We start from the raw sequence: 15,176 nt of genomic DNA, 5'->3' as shown, positions 1-15,176 counted from the left end.
TTGCTAAAACAAAAGTCAGAGCGATTCGAGAGATGGTCCTAAACTGAACTTTTCCGAAATTTTGTGTGGGAGGTACCCCAAGGGGTGGACCGATTGAGTCCATATTTGAACATTATATTACTCTGGTAAAAAGCTTACGCTATACAAAGTATTGACCCAATCGGTCACTCCCTTTAAGAGTTATTGTGCGCACAAACTTTCCGAATATTTTCGAACTTTTGTGGGGGAGGTACCGGAAGGACTGGACCGATGTAGCTCATCTTCGAACTTAAACTAAGTTTGGGCAAAATATTACGAAAGCCAAAATTTGAATCGGATCGGTTCATCCGTTCGAGAGTTATCGTGCGCTCCAGCCAGCAGGACAGACAGACAGACATGGCTAGATCGACTCCAAATTGTCTGAAACACATTTCGTCCAAACATACTTGGGGTCTAAAACCATTTTTTCGATGAGGCACATTTTCATCGTATCAAAGTGTATATACCCTCTTTAGCCTAAAGGCCGAGGGTATAAAAACAGGTGTTTGATTGCTTTTAAGAAGAAGAAGAGTTGCTAGCGCTTGCTAGAAGAAATTTGTCCAGCAAGAATTTACAAACTCTCAGTGAAAGAACTGTCAAAATGTATCTCTCGAATCGCACTCTTTTGCTGAATTTTTGCGTTAACAAACGACTTCCAGCAACAAATTTTGGAAAGACTTAACGGCTGATGTGGACGAAAGTTGTAAAGTTGCCATTTTAGTTGGGTAAGCTTTTACATCTTATGTTTTTGCCCCAAAAAGAGAAAATTTGTACAAATGTATAAGCAATGCGTGTAGAGTCTTTTAACAACACTTAAACTACACGTTAGAGCTTTTTGACTCAGGCTTAACTTTCTTTATGAGGATTTATTTGAAGTAGACACAATACAATTGGCATTTGAAATCCAGTGGATTTATTAAATCCGGTTATATGTAAAGGTACTATTAAGTGATCGTTCCAAAACGATTACTCCTTTCGAAAGCAATCATTTTAATAAATGACCGTAGGGCTTTTTACATTTTACCTCAAAATCCGTGAGCTTCCTCAAGAAAAAAAGCCATATTGTTGTAATCAGAACATAACTACTATAGTACAAGCAATCCTATCCAAGCAAACCGAAAAGAGACCTAAAGCAATACTCAAAAATTTTAAGCGGACCAATATTACAAATTGCATTGAATTGTTTGCGCAAATCGGTCATTCCTTTCGCGATTTATCGAAGACACCATTATATCGCTATAATATAATTGAACTGGGACGAGTCAAAACAGGGGCCTAATTACGACATTCGATTCGATCGAGTATTTGCTCGAGAATGAAAAAATCAAACTATGAAAAACTATTCGCGCCACCAACTGTACATTTACTAAGGTATATGCATTAGAAATTTGTTACAACAAAGTCAAAAAGTTTCACAAAAATAAATAATTTCGTACAGTTTTCTGGCACATCTTCATTCCGAAATTATTACCCAAAGAATTATTCAACGATTTAAACAAATATTTACATTTTTCGTTAATAATTTTGTTTTTTTTTTTTATTTTAGTTTTTGCTTTAAAATAAACAAATTTTTTACCGTCTACCTTCTTAGTGTTCTTTGCAGAACACATAGGTGTTCATAGTTCCATTTTTTCATTCACGACCAAATTCTCGATCGAATCGAATGTCGTAAATAGGCCCCTGGATATTATATTTGGTTTTCGAAATTGAATTATTAAATAATAATGAATATTATTGTTCCAAATTGCAATTTTAACAATTAAAAATGTGTCTTCTTATTTTTACTTCTTCCTGTTACTTTATTGGAATCGATAGTGGAAGTGAGAAATCTTCCGTAAGTGAATATCACAATTGAAATTGTAGCCCTTGCTACATTGCAATAATGCATTTATGAACTCAGCAATCCCTCCATCCTTTGAAAATTATTTAATTCCTTTAAAAATTATTTAAAAAGTGTGGTTATGGCTAAAGTGGACTGCTTATAAAAACATAAAATTCATAGTCATTTATAACGCATTACATTATCATACTTATACTTATCATACAATACTTCTTTTTGCGTGCATCATCATTTCGGGGGGTTGTACAAAAAAATAAAACATTTTCAATTTTAGTTTTGTTTGTTTTTATTTTTTATTTAAAAATTATATATTTAATTAATAAATTTTTCATTTTAAAAATATAAATTTTTGAAGCAAAAACCAAATTGCATTTTCTTTTTTTTTCTGTGTATTGCGTGGAGAGAAAAAAAAACAAAAAAAAATCGTTTAAATATAAAACCTAATAACAAATAAAAAACGAGGGCTTAAACCAAAATAAAAAAAAAATAAATTGGAGAAAGAAAAAAAAAGAACAAAAGTAGCCAGAGGAAGAAGGAGAAGAATATAGATGCTTTTAAATGCCTTTCAAAACAAGCTTGAAGATGTTTTATTCTGCTTAGGTTATTTGCCACACGATTTCAATAATTTCGAATCGAATAAAGTACAGAAAATAGCAATAGCTGACCTGTAAGGCTTGAAGAAAATAGAAACCCTTCTTGGCAACAGAGCATATTGTTTGTTTGGTCCAGATCTTTTATGATCATTTCCCCCGATTTTTTATCTAAACAAAACAAAGAAGATGTCCTCTTGTCTAGAAGTCATTACTCAACAGAATAAAACAGTTATTACAGCACTCAGGGCAATCATGAATTTCCTCACTTATCTTTTAAACAAAATACTTTTTTTTGAGCAAAATCAAATAAAAATAAAATCCAATAATTAATTAAAGATATTAAAATTAAAAATAACCACAAAAAATTCCACAAGAATTCATAATTGCCCTGATTAGCTTTTTTAATGGACACATCCTCATCAGCTAACTTGTGGGGTTATTCTAAACGTAAATTCCCCAAATCATGTTTTGTTTGGCTCTTAAAAGGAACATTTTATTTTTTGTAGTCCTGTGGATAATTACTAACATCTCAACATGCTGTTTTTTTTCGGATATATCTGGTTTAAAGTCCAGTTTAGGTGCTCCACACGAAACATTCTGAAATTTTCACCACTGCCAGTTCTTGTTGAGTTGATCACAACATTAACCATTTCATAAAGGGGGGAGGAAATTAGTACTTTATCAGCCCAATTATAACTTATCACTTTTGGGGGATATTTCTCACACTTACTCTCTCGTCCTGTTATAAATGAACAGGGAGAAGGCCAAATAAGAATCAAAACACCGAATTTTTGTAATTAAAATATGGAACAATAATTTTAGTATATCATTACATATATATATGCCCACAACATCCCCGAAAACACAAGGAAGACTTCTCTCATATTAATTGGGTATGTTTTGAGACACACTTCACCGTTCACTTCACGCTTTAAGCATTTTGTTCACCCCATTTACTCCTATTTTGTGCGGATTTCTTGGTGATAACATTCATTAGAGTATTAAAAAAGAAGAGTGCACCTTGGCCGTCCATAAAATACTAGAAAAATAAGCGAAAATGGGGTGAAACAAAATGCTTGAGGCGTGAAGTGAGAGGTGAAGTGTGTCTCAGAACATACCCCGAATGAGTGCATTCGGATACATATTGGCTCAATGATATGGGACTTTTTTCGGCGAATGTTTCAAGTTCTGGTCCAGGATTAAACCACAAAACCGACGAGCTCACCACTGCTTCCTCACGAGAGATAGTGAAAGTGAGAAATCTCCCTCAAGTGAACAAGTGTATTATTGTGCTGTTCGAGATTTGGGCCACTAAAAGACTTAAAAAAATCTATCCCCAGGCTATGATTGTAAATAATTAAACCTATACTAATGGGAGGGGTTCGTCTGAATGAGATACAAAACTAACGGGAAGTTTTTATTCGGAATAGCCCCCATTATTTAATAGTTTTTCCTTTCAGCCGTTTCAACTTAAAGGAGAAAGTGAGAAATCTCACAGGGAGTTGATATTCATGATTGGGCTGTTTTCGTCTATAGCTACCAGTATAAGGTCTACACCCTAATGTGGATCTATGACCAAAAATGTTGTAAATATTTCTATCCATTCTGTTGGGGTATGGATGGACATACAACAAAATTCACTATGTGAGTTCCTCCTGCCCATAGAAATTTCGAAAAGCAAAATTTGGGACTTTTCTTCGGCGAATGTTTCAAGTTCTGGTCAAGGATTGATCCGCAAAACGGACGAGCTCACCACTGCTTCCTCCCGATAGTTTATAATAGGGAGAGATAGTGAAAGTGAGAAGCTCCCTCAAGTGAACTTGTGTTATTGTGCTGTTCGAGATTTGGGCCACTAAAAGACTTAAAAAAGTCTATCCCCAGGCTACGATTGTAAAAAATGAAACCTATACCAATAAGAACTCCCCGAGAGTTTCTTTAAAGTTGAAACCGAAGAGAGACAAAACTAACGGGGAGTTTTTATTCAGAATAGCCCCCAATATTTAATAGTTTTGCCTTTCAGCCGTTTCAACTTAAAGGAGAAAGTGAGAATTCTCACAGCTATGATTGTAAATAATTGAACCTATACCAATGGGAACATCCCGAGAGTTTCCTTAGCCCCCCAATATTTAATAGTTTTGCCTTTCAGCCGTTTCAACTTAAAGGAGAATGATTGGGTGTTTTCGTCTATAGCTACCAGTATAAGGTCTACACTCTAACGTGGATCTATGACCAAAAATGTTGGTAAATATTTCTATCCATTTTGTAGGAGTATGGATGGACCTACAACAAAATTCACTATGTGAGTTCCTTCTGTCCATAGAAAATTCGAAAAGCAAAATTATACCGAATTCAGTTGGTAAATGTCGAATGAAATGAAATGTCGATACAATCAAAAAACGTTAGCCCATAGAAGCCCAACATCCAACATGACCCAAATTTGGTCAATATATTATGGGTAAAGTCTAAGCCAAATCAGTCCAGTTGAAGTGTTCAGCGATCAGCAAAACAGAGGGAGACTACACCATTTTCAGATGTAATACGAAGAATTTCACTTGTAATTTGAGAATTCCAATTGAATTTCGAATTATTTCATTTGTAATTTGAGAATACCATTTGAAATTCGAATTATTTTATTTGTAATTTGAATTTTTTCATTTGTAATTCGAATTATTTTATTTGTAATTCGAATTATTTTATTTGTAATTCGAATTTTTCCATTTGCAATTTGAATTTTTCTATTTGTAAATCAAAGTCTTTCATTTGGAATTTCAAATGAAAAAAAAATCAAATTACAAATGGAAAAATTCGAATTACAAATGAAATAATTCGAATTACAAATGGAAAAATTCGAATTACAAATGAAATTCTCAAATTACAAATGAAATAATTCGAAATTCAATTGGAATTCTCAAATTACAAGTGAAATGTTTCGAAAATCAATTGGAATTCTCAAATTACAAGAGACAAGTTTCAAATTACAACTGAAATTATTCGAATTACATGTGAAAATGGTGTACAACTTTTTCAGATGTAATTCGAAACATTTAAGTTGTAATTCGTAACATTTCATTTGTAATTCGAGAATTCCAATTGAATTTCGAATTATTTCATTTGTAATTTGAGAATTCCATTTGAAATTTGAATTATTTTATTTGTAATTTGATTTTTTTCATTTGTAATTCGAATTATTTCATTTGTAATTCGAATTTTTCCATTTGCAATTTGAATTTTTCTATTTGTAAATCGAAGTCTTTCATTTGGAATTTCAAATGAAAAAAAAAATCAAATTACAAATGGAAAAAAATTCGAATTACAAATGAAATAATTCGAATTACAAATAAAAAAATTCAAATTACGAATGATATAATTCGAATTTCAAATGAAATTCTCAAATTACAAATGAAATAATTCGAAATTCAATTGGAATTCTCAAATTACAAGTGAAATGTTTCGAAAATCAATTGGAATTCTCAAATTACAAGAGACAAGTTTAAAATTACAACTGAAATTATTCGAATTACATGTGAAAATGGTGTACACCTTTATCAGATGTAATTCAAAACATTTTAGTTGTAATTCGTAACATTTCATTTGTAATTCGAGAATTCCATTTGTAATTCGAATTATTCTATTTGTAATTCGAATTATTCAATTTGTAATTCGAATTATTCAGTTTGTAATTCGAATTATTCAATTTCTAATTCGAATTATTTCATTTGTAATTCGAATTATTCCATTTGTAATTCTAATTATTCCATTTGAAATTCGAATTATTCCATTTGTAATTCGAATTATTCCATTCGTAATTCGAATTATTCCATTTGAAATTCGAATTATTCCATTTGTAATTCGAATTATTTTATTTGAAATTGCATATAAAATTATTCAAATTACAAATGGAAAAATTCGAATTACAAATGAAATAATTCGAATTACAAATAAAAAAATTCAAATTACAAATGGAATAATTCGAATTACAAATGGAATAATTCGAATTACAAATGGAATAATTCGAATTACAAATGGAATAATTCGCATTACAAATGGAATAATTCGAATTACAAATGGAATAATTCAAATTACAATTGGAATAATTCGAATAACAAATGAAATGTTACGAATTACAAATAAAATTCTCGAATTACAAGTAGAATAATTCGAATTACATCTGAAAAAGGTGTAGTGAACATGTTTCTATTGACTCCAAAAGCCCTATTATAAATGTTAATCTGTGGGAGATTTCTCACCTTCACTGAGTCGCCCTATTTTAAATGAATATGGAGGAGCAAAAAAGCGGATATTATGTTCGATTTTCGAAATTAGTATTTTTATTGGTCTCGAATTAAAATTTTCCTTCATATTTTCACTTCTCCATGTTTATTTATAATAGGGTGAGATAGCAGTGAGTGAGAATCTCACGCAAGTGAGCATTAATAGTGGAGCTTCAAATTTCCAGGAAACGTAGCCATCCCCTTTTTCGATAATTTGTAAGGTGAATGTACTGTATCTGTAACTATAAGGTCTCAGCAGGACCAATATCTCGAATGGGCATAAGGTTTTAATCATGACCTCAAAGACGGCCGGGGGTAGAATATCTTGAAAAGTAAGCACTTTCCCTAACGGTACTGGTATACTTGTGAAAACACTACACAGAACTATCCGTAATGAACCGTTCATCACAATCGGTAAGGGGCGTCTTGTCTAGTCTATACTTGTTGCAAAAATCAATATTTGGAAAATAAAAGGAAAGAATCGACTTCCTCCTAATTTAAAGTTCAGGGTTGTAATACTCCAAGGATATCCTCCTGGGGGTTATTCTGAATTTAAACTCCCCGTGAGTTTTGTCTCTCTGCCGTTTCAACTTGAAGCAGAAAGTTAGGAATCACATGGGGAATTGACTTTCAGAATAACCCCCATTGTAATAAAAATTTCATAGATATTTGGGTGGAGCCACTAAACTATACTTGCATCTCAGAAAATAAACATTTCCCAGCAAAAAAAAAAACTCATTACAAATCAAGCTACTAACCCATTATTTGGGTTACTAAAAATTGTAACATCTTCAGGGCAATCACGAATAAAAATTCTCCTCTTTCCCCAAGTGCACAATTTTGGATTTCCATATTTATGTTCAAAAGGGGAATATTCCACATTTAAGTGATTCTAGAAATTGTCAACGTTTCAAAATATATTTTTTTATTTATTTTTCGTGCGGGAAATTACGAATCATGATGGATTGCCCTGCTTAGTCCCAATTTACATTAGGCGAGTTTACTTGCGGCAATTGTCAGTTTGATGGAGAGAGAGGTGAGGCATATGGTAACCCTTTGCCTCTCAGCCCCCTCTCTCACCTACAAACTGACAATTGCCGCAAGTAAACTCGCCTAATGTAAATTGGGACTTTGTTTACGACTTATTCATTGACTTTTTAGTGGCAAAAACTACACTTGTTAAAATAGTGGATTAGTAGGTCGATTTGTAGCGAATTTGTTGCTGGTACCAGTGGCAAAAGTGGTTCATAACGATCCATGAGAAGCAACTAAACAAAAGCTATACAAACTGAAGAAGAAAAAAAAGTTGCACATTGGTTTTTTGTGTTTTTGTTGGTTTTTTGTTTTTTGTTTACTTTTAATTCACAAATTGTAATAATTTATTTGTTTTCTTTTGTTTGTTTCTTGTAATGTTATTATATAGATGTATGTAGTTGTTGTTGTTGGTTTTGCTTTCTTTTTTGTTTTTGTTTTGAAAAGGCAGAATATCTTAAGAAAATTGTATGCAATTTCTGTTTATTTTATATTACAAATACATTAACAATATTATTTCGTAAATGTGTGAGGGGGGAAAGTATGTAGATAGGTAGGTAGGTAGGTAGGTCTAGGGATTTCTACAGCAATCATCATCATCAATCATTATTTATTTATCATCAATACAATGTCAATGTGGTGTTTTTGGGGTTTTGGGGGTAGGTAGAGTAGTGGAGTTTCGTTTCAATTTATTATATTTTTTTATTTTATAATTATTATAATATTAGTTATATATTTATTTCTTCTTCTCGGGGTTTCACACACACTTTTCAAGTGTTTTTTGTTTGTTTGTTTTTTTTTTGTAATTTTTTTTATTATTATTTCTTGTGGCTTAAACTTAATTAATTTTTTCTATTTAATAACATTTCAAATGTTATTCAATAAAAAAATGAAGGACAAAAAATTAATTAAAATTAACGTAGTAGTAGTTGTGTAGTGTTGTGTGTAGTAGTGAGACTTATAAACAAAAACAACTAAAAATAGGGCCTTAAACATGACTCTCTCTCCAAAATTCATACAAAAAGGAATTTGGGCTAATTTATCGTTGATTGGTTGAATGGTTTCAAAATTCAAAGAGGCTGGTGGTACCAATTGTAGTAGTAGAAGGATGAGGAGACGTGGCTGCTCTGTTGCATAAATGAAAAAAGTCGTGTTTTTTATTTTACTTCCAATTTTTATTTCTATGGAAATTTTGAAACTGTTTCTTTTTCAATAATTGTGTGTAGTCGCTATTCAACAAATGGTTGCTCTTTCTTGCAAAGTTTGTTTATTGTGCCGGCGTGGCTAGCATTATTTTCTATGGCTGGCAGCAGTTCCAAGGCATGGAGTAATTAATGTGTATATATAAAAAAGCCTTGCGCTGCAGCCATAGTATTTTTTATATTTTTGCATAACTAGATTTTTGTTCGACTTTAGGAATTCGTTTACTTCTATTTTCATGTGAGTGTTGTTGGTTGATTCATGATTTCTTAAGGATCCTGCCTTTGTTTCAGTTTTCTTTTGTCAAAATGTTGTTACGGTTACTTTTAGATGCAAGTGGTGAGTGGTGGTGTTATGGGCCTGGATCATCATTATCATCATTGTATGTATTATAATTTTGGGGGGCATATGTGTGTATGTATGTGTGTGTTAGAATTTCAAAATTTGTTTACTCTCTATCAAATAGTTTTTGTTTTTTGCAATTACATTAATTTTTGATTTCTTTTTCTTTTCTTTTGTTTTTTTTTTCCTTTTCAATTTCTTTTTGTTGCTCTTGTTGTTGTTATTAACTAAATTAGAAAAAAATAGATAAACTTATTATTTTGTTGTTGTTTGTTGTTGTTGTTTGCAGTCTATTTGGGGACTTTTCCTGTAGTCGTTGCTATTGTATGTTGTTCTTGTTCTTCTCCTTGTTGTTGTTGTATTTGTTGTCTCGTTATACACCTTAATGAAATATTGGTTGCTTAACAACAAACTATTGTTTGCATTGTTTGTTGTTGGTGTTGTTGTTATTTTTGTAGTATAGCAGCAGCAATAATCTCCTTGTTAAAGCAGTTTCTGTAAAAAGGCCTGGAATTTAGCACTCAATTGTTGTTGTTGTTGTCCACCGCGCATTTTTGTTTTGGATGTATCACTACTGCTGTCGTCCGCCGCCAAACGTTGTCTGTACCACTTGTCCAAAGATTCTTTTGATATTACGTCCGAATCGTAGAGTAGTTCAATAATATTGCAGGTTATGTCATCGACTACCGCATAATCGGAGTACTCATACTGGATACCATCATGCACCGCATCTAAACACGCCAATTCATATTTCTCCTGGGCATCGATGCACAGGCGCAACATCGGCACACATATTTTGCGGAATTTATCAGCATTGACTTGGGGTATTTTCGTACTACTGCCCGAATCTTTCTTTGTACTACTACTACTGCTACTGGACGTCATCACAGTGGCATAATCACAGCAGAGGAAACGTGCAAAATGTCTTAAAAATTCGTCATTAATATTTACATTAGTATTGATATAATCTATGGCTAAATCGCAATTATCCCGTCCCTTGAGCAGGGCCAACAATCGTTTCACCTTCTTGTCCACACTGACGCCCACACAACTGGTGTACTCGCTTGGCGGATTAACATTCACATCGTAGATGTATTGCAGACGATTGGAGTTGATGAATTCTTGCCATTTCTTTGGATCGTTGGTGAACACTTGACCCTTGTCCAATTTGAATTCTTTGTGCCACAGGTCGCGCACATAGTTTGTGCCGAATTCTTTGGTAAAGTGGACAATTAAAGCTTTAGCAAACTTCTGTACGAAAAAGAAGTCCTCTTTCCAGTCAGCACGCCAGATATCGTCAAACGATAACTGACGATCGTGCAGCAGGGGACCGAAAAACTCAAAGATATAGTCCCAGCCGGTAGGCACATCGACCAACACATCGGAGAATTCTTCGGCGAATTGATCATAGGAACGGGCAAAGGCTTTCTTGTCGAACGTCTTGGCTCTCAGCAAGTGTAAGAAAATGGAGGCAACCGCCGCTCTGTCATCCTTGGATGTTTCGCGCAAATGCAAGTAATCCATCAGCAGGCAGTGTACTATTTCCATGTGCTGTTTCAGTGAGTACGAACGCCATTTACTCAAGGCGATGTTTTGCCATTCAAAACTATTGTGGGCGGCACAGGCAAAGTACTCTTCGACGAGCTCATTGATCATTTTGCGTACTTCTGTGCTGGAGTAGATGGCAACGGCCTTCTCGTCTTCATCATCGGAGCCTTCATTGCTACTACTGCTGGCCGAGGTGTGTGAGGCCGATGGTCTCTCAACATCACTATTTTGATGACGATCAGTGTCCGGTTCACGGGACAAAACTTGGAAGGGATTGGTGGGTCGTTTCATTGTGTTGTTGGCCAAATTGGAGCTATTGCTACTGGAACCACCGTACTGTTGAGAACCTGAAGATGACATGCCGCCACCACCAAATGGTGGAGCTGTAGCATTTTGCAAAAGACCACCCTGGCTGCGGCCAGATGTGCGCCACATAAACAACGAAGGATTGCCCAATTTTGTGGAGGATTCCGATTCGAGACCACGTGAGAAATTCAATTTCTTAAAGTCCATTTGATCTGGGACCTGGTATTGACCCTTTTGTGAGTTCTTGTTGTAGTAGTCACGGTTATCTTGACCACGGCGACCTTGATTGTTGTTGCCATAGTCTCTGCCGTCTCTACCACCACCACCCATACGTTGTGAGCTGCCACCACGATCGTAGTTGTTGCGGTTGTTCTTATCATCACGATTGCCACGGCGATTTTGATGGTCTGAGCCTCTGCTGCCGGACATGCTGCTGCTGCCACCACCACTACTCACACTGGTCGGACCACTTTGTGTGGTACTTGGAGATGCGGTTTGATCCCAACGACGTGCCCTCAAATCGACAACATCTTGCATCATGAAACGCACACGACTGCTAATCTTATTGTGATTGTTCTTGTTGGATCTGCTTTGTTTGATGATTTCATTAATCCGAATTAATACCCGATCCATGCGAGTAATATTCTTCTCCGCCGAATACTTGGCTTCCAGCAAATGACCCACTGTGGTCATAAGTTTACACATATATTCCAGTTTTTCTTCACTGCCATGTTCCAGCAATGATTCAATGCACAACATAACACGATCGCCGGTCAACGATTGCAATTTGAACATTTCACCAATGAAACGCACTGTACCCCAGGCACGACGTCTAAATTGATATTCCTGATCTTCAAGTTCAGCCTGTAGTTCGAGACGTTCCTTGGGATCGGTGCAGGCATCAAGTTTTTCGATGAGCGGTTTCAGTTTTTCATTCTTGGCATCGGCATTATTGACATTTGTTTCGAATTCGGTTTGAATACGTTTAATCAGCAGGGTATTGAAAAGTTGTTTACTTTCAGGTTTAACTTCTTGGAAGAGAACTTTGCAGAATTTGGCATAGGTAGGAGCAAAGTTTGGTTCACTAATGGTTTTTTCGAATATCAACAACATCACCTGGTTTGGGGAAGAGGGGTTTTTGAGAGAGAGAGAGAGAAAAAAACACGTGTTGGAAAATTTCTTTTGACAATATATATGCGAGAAAAAGTATAATCACCAGAAGAAATGAATGGAAAGAAAAACATTACACAAATTTGTTGACTGGCTTTGTAAAGTAACAAAAAGAATCAATCCGCTCAAGGTTTGTCGGGAGCTAAATACCCATACAGCTAAAAAAACACTTGGACGGGTTTTTTTTAACTGTCTGGCCATTATTGAGAATGGGTAATAAATCTTCTGCGTTGTAGCAAAGACCACAAAAAGACTATCTATACTATATCTTGGGAAGTATTGCCTTCCCCAAGAATATAATTAATTATTTTTTTCGTCAATTAAAATTTCAATTTAAAACGCAAAAATGTAAAACGTTTGCGGAGGATATGTCTGAAGGAATGAACCGTCGATATGGAAGTCATTCCTTTCGGTAGTTGTCGGGGCCACCAGCCTGTTTAGTTGGTCACCGTGGGATTTAATAACATTGCGGGAGGGTAGTGGTACCCGAATGGGTTATCCGATATAGAAATTCTTATAACTTTTGAAGGGATACTAATACCAATAGGAATGCCAACTTGTTGTCATTTAATCCGTAAATTATAATGCTCACAAGTAATTATCATTGGTGCAAGTAGAGCTTATGGGACATTATCAGGAAGTATGATAAAAATTACATAATTGCAATTACATAACACGGTGCTCTTGAATCAAATTTAAATGGAAGGTGCTTACACCTGGGAAGTTTTTGCGGATTCTGAAACTACAATGTTCATAGATGAGAAAAATTAAAAAAAAAAAACAAAAAAAAAATCGCCGGAGCGCTTTTTAAAAAAATCGCGATTTAAGTTGACATTTTTAGGGGTTGTTTAGGTTTTCACGATTTTGCTTAGAAACCGCAAGTCCTATCAAAATGAGACTGAAGAAAATGTTGTAGCTATACAAATTCTCTACCAGATTGACATTTACGGTATTTTCGAAGGTTTTATAACTTTTGAGATATAGAGGTGAATTTGGGACAATTCAAATTCAATTCAATTCTGTATCGTCTCCTTATAAAACAATGTCATGACTGCAATTTCCCAACTTAAACTTATATATCTATAAAAATGGTACAACCTAGAAAAAATTACATAAGCCAGTCTTGTAGAGAATTTTCACAGCTATAAGATTTTCTCAGGCCCCATGCCGATAAGACTTGCCGTATTCAAGCAAAAACGCGAAACCCTAACCAAAAATCTAAAAATGTAAACTGAGCTTCTTTATCTCAAAAATGGCACAGCCTGAGAACAAATCATAAACGCCAATCCTGTAGAGAATTTTCAGAGCTATAACATTTTCTTTAGCTCCATTTCGATTGGACTTGCGGTTTCCAAGCAAAATCGTGAAAACCTAAAAAACAGCTAAAAATGTGAATTTTGACCGCGATTTATTTAAAAATCCCTACGGCGATTTTTTTCTTGTTTTTGGATTTTTCTCATCTATGAACAGCGCTGTTTCAGAATTCACAAAAACTTCCCAGGTGTAAGCACCTTCCATTTAAATTTGATTCAAGAGCACCGTGATAATTGTTGCTGTTGTCTAGTGTGGTAATCGAACCCAGACATTCTGCTTACAAGGTGGACATACTAATCATTACATCACCTTCACCACCGTAACACACCCTCTGATAAAGACCCTTGTTGACCTCTTAGAAAGCAATAGGCCGGTCTGTGGTAAGCTATACGGCGCCAGCGTGGCTTTCCAAACGTTAGTGCTACACAGTGGATAAATAATTAAACTTGCCAGAATGCCGCCCTGAGGACAAACTTCATGAGGAGACGAAGGTCTTACCGGTGCATCAGCACTACAGTACAATCCCACGATTGACCCAAATCCATAGTGTTTCGGCCAGCGGCGGCCAACCCAGCATTAAACCTATGCTTCTACATAGTTTTCTATATTGCTAAAACAACAACAGTATGCTGTCGATGCAGTAACTGTTTGGGTGTTATCTTCGTGAGCGTCCCTGTCACAATTTAATGGACAGACTCCTCCTCCACCCAGGCACATAAGGAGTAATCTTGATAATGTAGAGAGTGATATCCTAATGTATAAACAAGAACCTCTAGATCAACGCGAGCCTATCACTCAAGCATGGGTAGCATTCACACTGATGCAGTCGGGCAGTCAATACAGAGATACAGTGTGAATGCCGTACTTGGGAACCACTCCCCATCCATCAATCCACACGACACGCTGCATTTCTTTAGCTGCCCAGCTAACCACATTCACCTGTCTCCTGATTCTTTATGGACACGCAACCAGAATTGCAGGATTGCACAACTTTTCAGTATAGATAAAGGGGAACCAGAACCTGATAACTGAAATAATACACGAACGAACATATTTACATTGCTACAACAACAACAACCCCCTAAAAGGCTCTAAGACGGAAACTGGGAAAGTAGTGGAAGTCTGTAACTAATTTTTCGATTACGGACAAAAATCGGAAAATTTAAAGCGCAAAATTATAAATGAAAAGCACGAATGAAAGTTGGCAACACTGTTACTATCCGTAGGGCATAGCGACATTATTTTGGTCGCTAACTTAGCGACAAACATTGCTTATTACGAAATTATAAGCATTTTATTTTTACCCATTCTTGTTGTAACGAAAAATGTGTTAGAGAATCCGATTTAACCTGCGACTCTCATCTAAGTTCAACGAAAATTGTAGTGTCTTGCAAGCTGAGAGGCCTGGATTCTCAGCACACCCCACCTCTGGACGGTATAGAGGAGCTTTTTTACCGATGGCTCTAAGATGGAAACTGGAACAGGTGCAGGCGTCTACAGCGATATACCCTTAACCTGTGACTCTTCAACGAAAATAGAGTG

At 35.2% G+C, this 15,176-nt stretch overlaps 1 protein-coding gene across 29 annotated transcripts in view; it reads right to left on the bottom strand.

Moving 5' to 3' along the window:
* Positions 1-15,176, bottom strand: part of LOC141389903 (uncharacterized) — a 159,030-nt gene that overhangs the window by 104,775 nt on the left and 39,079 nt on the right. For 26 of the 29 annotated variants that reach the window (XM_073962119.1, XM_073962113.1, XM_073962136.1 and 23 more), the window contains one exon: positions 9,421-12,266. The exons of the other annotated variants lie outside the window; for them this stretch is intronic. In XM_073962119.1, coding sequence (XP_073818220.1) covers positions 9,780-12,266 — 2,487 coding nt within the window. In that variant the 3' untranslated portion in view covers positions 9,421-9,779. Of the gene's footprint in view, positions 1-9,420; positions 12,267-15,176 lie in introns of those variants that run through there. 29 annotated transcript variants of the gene reach the window in all.

This window comes from Musca autumnalis, unplaced genomic scaffold, assembly GCF_047663935.1.
Source record: "Musca autumnalis isolate F117 unplaced genomic scaffold, ASM4766393v1 scaffold_1, whole genome shotgun sequence".
Lineage (NCBI taxonomy): Eukaryota > Metazoa > Arthropoda > Insecta > Diptera > Muscidae > Musca > Musca autumnalis.
Note: the sequence above shows the minus strand (reverse complement) of the source record. Positions and strands in the feature narration are given on the sequence as shown.